At 47.4% G+C, this 10695-nt stretch overlaps 1 protein-coding gene across 1 annotated transcript in view; it reads left to right on the top strand.

The window, feature by feature from the left end:
* Positions 1 to 1527, top strand: part of LOC107307511 (intercellular adhesion molecule 5-like) — a gene marked incomplete at its 3' end in the record, with an annotated part of 13340 nt that extends 11813 nt beyond the window's left edge. The window contains exons 3-4 of the mRNA XM_015851018.2: positions 356 to 673; positions 1225 to 1527. Of these exons, the coding sequence (XP_015706504.1) occupies positions 356 to 673; positions 1225 to 1527 (621 nt within the window). The remainder of the gene's footprint in view (positions 1 to 355; positions 674 to 1224) is intronic.
* Positions 1528 to 10695: the final 9168 nt, after the last annotated feature.

The raw sequence follows: 10695 nt of genomic DNA, 5'->3' as shown, positions 1-10695 counted from the left end.
ATAGCACCCTATAGCACCTCATAGCACCCCATAGCACCCCATAGCACCCTATAGCACCCAATGGCACCCAGTGGCACTCAATAGCACCCAATGGAACCCAATGGAACCCCATAGCACCCAATGGAACCCCATAGCACCCTATAGTACCCTATAGCACCCTATAGAACCCCATAGCACCCTATAGTACCCTATAGCACCCTATAGAACCCCATAGCACCCTATAGCACCCCATAGCACCCCATAGCACCCTATAGCACCCCATAGTACCCTATAGCACCCCATAGCACCCAATGACACCCCATAGCACCCTATAGCACCCCATTGACACCCCTTATCCCCTCTCTCCCCCCTTTAGGCCCACTGGACCCCCCTGTTGTCCCCCCCCTCCCCCCGCTCCGGTCGGGCCGACCCCACCCGGTGTCCTGCCATGTCGGCTCCGTGTTCCCCATCCACAACCTGACCCTGACCCTATTCATGGCCGACACCCCCGTCCATACAACCGACTTCCGGGATCGGGCCCAATCGGAACCCGAGGACGCCATGATGACACAGGAAGTGACAGCGAGTTTGGAGGACCACGGCAAGAGCGTCGCCTGTCGGGCTGTGTTGGATCTGAGGCCTCACGGGCCGCTCTATGAGAGAGACTCTATGGTGCAGCGCTTGGAGGTCTATGGTGAGATGCGGTCACCCTATAGGCCCTATTGGCCCCATAGGCACCCCATAGGCCCCATAGCCACCCTATAGGCCCTATTGGCCCCATAGCCACCCTATAGGCCCCATAGTGACCCTATAGGCCCTATTGACCCCATAGGCACCCTATAGGCCCCATAGTCACCCTATAGGCCCCATAGCCACCTTATAGGCCCCCTATTGACCCCATAGCCACCCTATTGACCCCATAGCCACCCCATAGCCACCCCATAGTCCCCCTATTGACCCCACAGTCCCCCTATTGACCCCACAGCCACCCTATTGACCCCATAGCCACCCCATAGTCTCCCTATTGACCCCATAGTCACCCTATTGACCCCATAGCCACACTGTTGACCCCATAGCCACCCTATTGACCCCATAGCCACACTATTGACCCCATAGTCCCCCTATTGACCCCATAGTCCCCCTATTGACCCCATAGCCACCCCATAGCCACACTATTGACCCCATAGTCCCCCTATTCCCCCCTATCACCCCATTACCCCCTAACCCCCCCTTCTCCCTTTCCAGACTTCCCATATCCCCCCACATTGAGCTGGACCCCCCCAATAACCCCAAAGATCCCAAATCACCTTCGCCTCGAAACGGGCCAAGAGCTGAACGTCACCTGCGCGACCCCAAAAGCTTTTCCTGCCCCAAACATCACCCTATGGACGGACGGGCTGACCCTAAATGGCCGCTATGGGGCCGACGGGAGCTATGGGGTCACGGGGTTGTATTGGGATCGGCCTGGGGTGTATAGGGTGACTTGTAGGGCGGCCGTGGGGCCGGAGGAGAAGAGAGAAGAGGTGCTGGTGCATTGCATGTGGATGGGTGAGGGGGGGATATGGGGTCGGGGGGGGATTTTATGGGGTGGTTTAAAGGGGATATAGGGTTGGGGGGGATATAGGTGGGTTAAGGGATATTGGGGTTTAAAGGGGATAAGTGGGGTGGAGGGGGGATATAAGGTTGGGTTAAGGGGGATATAGGGGTGGGTTAAGGGAATATTTTAGGGTGGGGGGGGATATTGGGGGGACAAATGGGGATATGGGTGTTGGGGGGGATATGGGGTGGGTATAAGGGGATATAGGGGTGGGGGGGGATAATGGGGTGGGTTAAGGTGGGGATATAGGGTGGGGGGGGATATTGGGGGGGATAAAAGGGGGATTATAGGGTGGGGGATATGGGGGTTGGGAGGGGGGAATTATGGGGTGGGGTTTAAGGGGGATATAAAGGGTGGGTGGGGGATATAGGGTGAATAAAAGGGGATATTCGGGGTGGGGGGGGTGAGGGGAGGTGGGGGTGGATATTGGGGTGGGTTAAGGGGGATATAAGGGTGGGGGGGAAATTATGGGTGGGTTAAAGGGGATATGAGGTGGGGGGATTATGGGGTTGGGGAGGGGATATGGGCGGGGATTTAAAGGGGGATATGGGGTGGATTAAGGGGATATGGGGTGGGGGGGATATGGAGTGGGTTAAGGGATTATTAGGGTGGGTTAAGGGATATGGGGTTTGGGGGGTATATTTGGGTGGGAGGGGATATGGGGTTTATGGGGGGGAATATGGGGGTGGGAAAGGGATAATGGGGTGTGTTTTAAGGGGATATGGGTGGGGGGGGATTATAGGGTGAATGGAAGGGGATATGGGGGGGGATAAAAAAGGGGGTGATTATGGGGGGGGATAAAAGGGGGGATATTAATGTGGTGGGGGGGTTGGAGAAGGTGGGGGCGGATATTGGGTGAATGAAGGGGGATTATGGGGTGGGGAGGGGGATATTTGGGGGGGGGGATAAAGGGATATTGGGGTGGGTTAAGGGGGAGCATATAGGGTTTGGGTTAAGGGGTATATGGGTAGGGGGGAACTATAGGGTGGGTTAAGGGGGATATTGGGTGGGGGGTATATGGTGGTTGGGTTAAGGGTATTATGGGGGTGGAGTTAAGAAGTATATGGGTGGCGTTAAGGGATATATGGGGTTGATTAAAAGGGATATGGGGTGGGTTAAGGGGATATAGGGGTTGGGTTAAAGGGTATTATTTGGGGTGGGTTATTGGGTATATGGGGCTGGGGGGGATTATAGGGTGGGTTAAGGGATATGGGGTGGGGGGGGTATATTATTTTGGGGTGGGTTTCAAGGGGTATTGATGGGGTGGGGGTGATATTGGGGTGGGGGTTAAGGGTATATGGGTGTTTAAGGGTATAATGGGTGGCGGTGAAGGGGGTCTAATTGGGGTTGGGTTTAAGGGTCATATGGGGTGGTTAAGGGTATATTAGGGTGGGTTTAAGGGGTATATCTAGGGTGGGTTAAGGGGTATATTAGGGTGGGTTTTAAGGGTCTATGGGGTGTGTGTTAATGGGTCCTATTGGGGTGTGGGGGATATTGGGGTGGGGGTCTCAGTTGAACGCCCTATTGATCATTGAGAAATCTATTCTGGTGGCCCCCCCCCCCATCCCTTTTCCCCTCCCCCCCCCCAGACTTCCCCCCCCCCCCAAAGCTGTCAATCATCCCCCCCTTCCCCCCTCCTCCTTGCTCAAGCACCAACGTTTCCGTCTGTTGTCCAGCTTGGAACCCGGCGCCAGACCGGAAAGGGGCGGAGCTAAAGGGTTGCTAGGAGGGACCGTTGGCACGATGATGATGAGAAGAAAGAAATAAAGCTGGGTGTCATGGCGGGGCGCCCCCGCTTTTTGCCGTTCCAACGGGCGATTAATGGTGGATGAAGGGCACCGATTGGGGACGGCTGCGGTGCCAGGCCCGGATTGAAAAACCGGGGGGGGGCCCAAGAAATGGGAGCCGGGGGACCGCTTGACACTGGAAAACGTCAGCGGTGGGGGTTATTGGGGGGGGGGTTGTAATTATAGGAACAACAGAGATCCTTATAGGAAAACCCCATTAAAGAAAACTCCATAGAAAAATCCCCATTAGAAAAACCCCCATAGAAAAAAACCCCCCATAGAAAACCCCCAATAAGATTCCTATAGGAAACCCCATAGGGAAAAAACTCCCATAGAAAAACCCCATAGATTGCCATAGATTCCTAATAGACCCCATAGAATCCATAAAAGAGAAATCCCATAGAAAAGCCGCCATATGTTTTGCCATAGATTCCTATAAGAACCCCATAGATCCCATAAAGAAAACCCCATAAGAAAACCCCCATAAGGTCCCAATAAAAAAATTCCCATAGAAGCCCCATCAGATGCCATAGAAAACCCCATAGATTGCCATAACAAAACCCCATAGACCCCATAAGAAAGCCCCATTAAATCCCCAAACAGAAAAAACCCCATAGATCCCATAGAAATCCGCATAGATTCCATTAACAAACCCATAGACCAGACATAAAAAATTCCCCATAGGGGACCATAAAAGAATTTTCCATACAAACCCCATTAGAATCCCATAGAAACCCCATACAAACCTATAAAGAATTCCCATACAAACCGCCATAGACCCCCATAGATCCATAACCAAAACCCCATGGAGTTCCCCATACAAAAACCCCTTAAGATCCCATAGATCCTGTATAAAGACCCCATTACAAACCTCTATAAGGAACCCCATAATCCCAATAAGATCCCATTACAAAGAACCCTATAGAAAAACCCCCCATAGAACCCCATGGATCCCATAGATCCCATAACAAAACCCCATAGACTCCTATTAGGACCCCATACAAAACCCCATGTAGATCCCATAGAATCCCCAAACAAACCCCCATGAGACCCCCATAGATCCCATAGAAAACGCCAATAGAAATCCCATTAACAAACCCCCATAAGAAACCCCGATAGATTCCCATTAAATCCTAAATAGATCCCCATAGAAACCCCATAAGATCCCATAAATCCTAATTAGGATCCATTAAGAAAAAAACCCCATCAGATCCCATAAAATCCATAATAGTTTCCAATAGAAAAACTCCCCATCGATTCCCATTAGGATCCCATAGAAGCCCCATAGACCATAGATCCTATACAAAACCCCATTAGATGCCCATACAAAACCCCATAAGAATCCCATAAAAGAAAATCCCATTAGATCCCCATATAGATCCCCATAGGATCCCATACAAATTCCCATAAGATCCCATAACAAAAAAAAAACCATAGATCCCATTAAAAAACCATAAGGATCCCATACAAAACCCCATAGATCCCATCCTTAAGATCCCATAGATCCCATTAAAAAAAAGAACCCCATAAGATCCCATTTTAAAAATAACCCCATAGAACCCCATATAAATTTCCCCCATATAAATCCCATAAAAAAAAATCTTCATAGACTCCATATAGAAAAACCCCAAGGAAAACCCCATAAGGGATGCCATAATATCCTATAGGACCCCATAGATCCCATAAGAAAATCCCAAGGGAAGCCCCATATTTCCCCATAGAAAAAAACCCCATAAGAAACCCCATGAGTCCCATAAAAAAAATCCCCATTAAGAAGGGCCCCATAGATGCCAGTAGGAAACCCCATAGAATCCGCATAAGACCCCCATAGAAATTCCCATAGATTTCCCATAGGAAAGAAACCCCCCATAAGATTTTCCCATAAGCCCCCCATAGATCCCATACAAACCCCCATAGGAACCCCCATAAAAAAAACCCATAGGAATCCCCATACAAAACCCATATGAACCTCCATTAAAAAAACCCCCATAGATCCCATACAAACCCGCATAGACCCCATTAGAAATCCCCATATTAATCCCACTAAAAGAATAACCCCTAGAGCTTCCCATCAAACTAAACCTCATTAAGAAAACCCCATTAAATCCCCATATATCCCATAAAAAAAAAACCCCCATAGATTCCCATAACAAACCCCATAGAAACCCCATAGATTCTTATGAGAACCCCGATTCACAGATCCCATTAAAGAATTCCCATAAGAAAGCCCCAAGACGACCATTAAGAAACCCCCATTTAGATCCCATATCAAAACCGGCATTATGATTCCCAAAAAGGAATCCATAGAATCCCATAATACGTAATTCCCATAGGAAAAAAGCCCCATAGATTTGCCATTAGACATAAACACCAGTAGACCCCATAGCATCCCATAAAAAAACTCCCATGAGGATACTCCATTAGTGGATTCCCATAAAAATAACCATAGATTCCCATACACAAACCCCCATAGGAAATCCATAAAGAAAACCCCTAGATCCCATAAAAAACCCCATAGTGAAAAGCCCCCATAGAAAACCCCATAATTAGATTGCCATAGGAAGAAAAACCCCATTAGACCCCATAAAATCCCATTAATAAATATCCCACCAAAAAAAAACCCCATTAACGATTCCCATAAAAAACCCGCCATAGAAAAACCCAATAGAAAAACCCCATAGATTTTGCCATAGATTCCTATAAAGACCCATAGATCCCCAATAGGAAAAAATCCCATAGAAGCCCCATATTTCCCATAGAAAACCCCATAGAAACCCCATAGGTCCCATAAAAAATCCCATGGAAGCCCCATTAGATCTTATAGAAAAAACCCCATAAGATCCCCATATAAGATGCTCCATACAAAAAACCCCATAGGACCCCGCGTAGAAGCCCCATAGGATCCCCACAGAAAAAAAAACCCCATAGATTCCCATAGAAAAGCCCCATATATCCCATAAGGAAACCCCATAGACCCACATTACAACTCCCCCATAGGAACCCCATAGATTCCAATACAAAACCCCATAGATCCCATAGACCCCATACAAAAAACCCTATAAGATTCCCACTACAAAACCCATAGGACCCCATTAGATCCCATACAAAAAAACCCATTGGACTCCCATTAGCAACCAACCCCATAATGATCATAGAATCCCTGTATAGGTATACCCCCCCATTTACCAAAGGACCGCTATAGGACCCCATAGATTCCCGATTACAGACCTTATGGCAGAAACCCCATTTAAGGGACCCCCCATGGGATCCCCATTAGGATTCCCGCATTCTACAAAAAACCCATAGATTCCTGATAGACCCCATACAAAAGAAAAGAACCCCATAGATCCCCAAAAACAAAACCCAGATAGACTCCCATAGATCCCATAGGGGACCCATCACGGGATCCCATACAAAAAACCCCCATAGAAAACCCCCATAGATCCATTAAATTTCGCTATAGATCCCATTAGGGGAAACCCCATCTGATCCCCATCAGACCATAGGACCCCATAGAATCCCATAAGAAGCCCCATAAGACTCCCATAGATTCCCGTACAAACCATAGGACCCCCATAGAATCCCCATTACAAACCCCCCATTGGAGCCCCTATAGATCCCATGCAAACCCCCATAAAGACCCCATAGATTCCCATACAAAACCCCACAGGACCCATAGAAATCCCATAAGGGACCCCATATAGACCCCATGAGATCCCCCATAGATCCCATCAGAAGGCCCCAGTTAGATCCGCATAGAACCCCATGATAGACCCCCAGTTTAGGATTTCCCAGTCATAGAAGGGGCCCCCATAGAACCCCATAGACCCCATACAAACTCCCATAGAACCTTCCATAAGAAACCCCCATAAGAAAAAGCCCCATACAAACCCTATAAGACCCCATAGAAACCCCATATGATCCATACCAAACCCCATAGACCCTATATAAGATCCTCATAACAAGCCCCATTAGAATTTCCCTACAAACCCCCATTAGAATCCCATAGATCCCCAATAATAAGGGACCCCATAGAATCCCCATACAAAACCTCCAATTAGGGACCCCATAAAAGATTCCATATAGAACTCCCATAGAAGCCCCATAGACCCCATAGGGGAACCCCATACAAAACCCCATAGGAAACCCATTACAAACCCCATTAGACCCCATAACAAAACCCCATAGGACCCTATAGAAAGAAAAACCCCATAGGATCCAGCACAGAACCCCATAGAGAAAAACCCATAAGATCCCATACAAGACCCCATAAGAAACCCCAATAGGATCCCATAGACCCTTATAGAAACCCCATAAAGATCCCATACCACAAACCCCCATAGGAAAACCCCATTTAGATCCATAACAAAACCCTATACGGACGCCCATAGATCCCCATAGAAAACCCCCATAGAACCCCCATAGATTCCCATACAAAACCCCACAGGGACCCCATAGATCCCATAACAAAAATAAACCCAATTAGACCCCATAAAAATCCATAAGATTTTCCCAATACAAAACCCCAATAGGAACCCTATTAAGACCCCAAAAGATTTCCCATTAGCGACACCCATTACCAAAACCCCATAGATCCCATTAGAAAAAAAACCCATAGATTTCCCATAGAACCCCATTAGCAATCCATAAAGAAGCCCCCATAGACTCCCATTAGATTTCCCATAGAAAAGCCCCATACGGGGACTCCATAAGATCCCGTTACAAACCCCATTAGAGATCCCATACAAAAACCCCATAGGATCCCATAAGAAAAAAAAAAAAAACCCCCACAGACCCCATAATTCCCATTTTTTAACAAAAACCCCATTTTAGACCATAGATTCCCATTAAGAAAACCCCCCCATAGGACCCCTATAGATTCCCATACAGGAACCCCATAAAGAACCCCCATACCCAACCCCCAATAGAACCCCATAGATTCCCATTTATGGACCCCATAGAACCCCATAGAAATTCCATACAAACCCCCATTAGGACCCCATAGAATCCCATAGAAAACCCCATAGAATCCCCATAAATCCATAAAGACCCCCATAATAAGGACCCCCATAGACCCCATAACAAAAACCCCCATAGGAACCCCATAAGATCCCATGATAAGAAACCCCATATAGACCCCTTAGAATCCATAGAAAAACCCCATAAGAACCCCCCATAAGTAGATCCCATATAAGATTTCCCATAGAAGCCCATAGACCCCATAGATTCCCATGCAAACCCCATAAGGACTCCCATAGATCCCCCATACCAACCCCATTAGACCCCCATAGATCCCATTTACACAAACCCCATTAGAACCGCCTATAAAAACCCCATTAAGATCCCCTACAAGGGACCCATTACGAAACCCCATAGAATCCCATCAGACCCTATTAGAAAAAACCCCATAGATCCCACATTTAAGAACGCCCCATAGAAAAACCCATAGATCCCATAGAAACCCTATAGGGAAAACCCATAAAAGAATCCCCATTAACAGGGGAAACCCATAGAAAACCCCATTAGATCCCATAGAAACCCATAAGAAAAACCCCATAAGATCCCATTAAGGGGACCCTATAGGAAAAACCCCATAGGATCCCATAGGAACCCTATAGATAACCCCAATAGACGCCCATAAGGAAAACCCCATAGGATCCCATAGACCCTACTAGAAACCCCATAGACCCCACCAGGAAACCCCATTAGACCCCATAGATTTCCCAATACAACCCCATAGGACCCCCATTACAAAACCCCATAAGACCCCATAGGAATCCCAATTATAAGGGACCCCATAAACAAACCCTATTAGATCCCCATAAATTCCTATAGAAAACCCATAGATCCCATAGGACCCTATAAGAAAACCATAAGAATCCCTAGGAACCCTTATAAAGAGAAAAAACCCCATAGATTCCCATTAGACCCTATAGAAAAATAACCCCATGTAGGACCCTAATTAAAGAAAAACCCCATAGATCCGCCATTAAGACCCTATAGAAAAGCCCCATTAAGAATCCCATAGGACCCTTATTAGAACCCCAATAAGACCCTATTAGAAACCCCATAGATTCCCATAGGGGACCCTATAGGAAATTTTTCCCCATATAGAATCCTCATAAACAGGCCCCATAGAAACCCCAATAGAATCCCATAAGAATCCTATAGAAAAACCCCATAGAACCCCATAGGGACCCTATAGGGAACCACACCCCCCATAGAACCCATAGACCCATAGAAACCCCATTTAGATCCCATAGACCCCATAGAAAACCCCATAAGATCCACATAGAAACCCCATAAGAAAACCCCCAATTAAGAATCCCATAGAACCCTATAGGAAAACCCCATAAAGAATCCCATACAAACCCCCATAGAAACCCCCATAGATTCCCAATTAGGGACCTACTTAAGAAACCCTCATAAAAGATTTCCCATAAAACAGGACCCCATAAGAAAAACCCCATAGATCCATAGAACCCTTAGTAGAAAACCCCATAGATCCCATTACAAACCCCATAGAACCCCATTAAACAACCCCCATAAAAGACCCCATAGATCCCACATAGAAACCCCATTACAAAAAAACCCTATAGATCCGTTAATAAAAATTCCTATAGGGAAAACCCCATATAGACCCCTATAAGAACCCCATAGATCCATGACCCATTACAAAACCCCATACGATCCCATAGAAGCCCCACATAGGGGAACCCCATACAAACCCCATAGACCAACATTTAAAATCCCCATAGAACCACCACTAATTTCACATTTACAAAACCCCATAGATCCCATATAGGAAACCCCATAGTGAAACCCCATAGATTTCCCATAGACCCTATAGAAAAACCCCATAAGAATCCCATTAGAGACCCTTTTAGAAGAAAAAACCCCATAGAATCCCATAGGGGGACCCCTATAAAGAAGCCCCATTAGGAAACCCCATAGAAACCCCGGCGAATAGAACCCCATCAGGATCCCATAACAAACCCCATAGACCCCCATAGAAAACCCCATTAATTCCCATTAAGGGACCCTATAGAAACCCTATAGACCCCACTATTCCCCCCTTTTCTCCCGCCAAGCCCCCCCCAAAGAATGTGGGGGACGACACCGCTGTTGCCCCCCCAAACCCGGGGAAAATTGGGCCGGAGGGACAGGAGAGTGAGCGTTTCCCATGGTGCTGGGCACGTGGTAAAAACCCGTTGCCGGGAAAAGTGGGGGAGTGTTCAAAAAAGGAAAAGGGGGGGGAAGCGGGGAACCCGCCCTTCTTGGGATCACAAGCGGGGCCTTGGCGGCCCGTTCAAAAAAAAGCGGAGAAAACAC

The sequence above is a fragment of the Coturnix japonica genome, unplaced genomic scaffold, assembly GCF_001577835.2.
Source record: "Coturnix japonica isolate 7356 unplaced genomic scaffold, Coturnix japonica 2.1 chrUnrandom643, whole genome shotgun sequence".
In the NCBI taxonomy this organism is placed as follows: Eukaryota; Metazoa; Chordata; class Aves; order Galliformes; family Phasianidae; genus Coturnix; species Coturnix japonica.
Note: the sequence above shows the minus strand (reverse complement) of the source record. Positions and strands in the feature narration are given on the sequence as shown.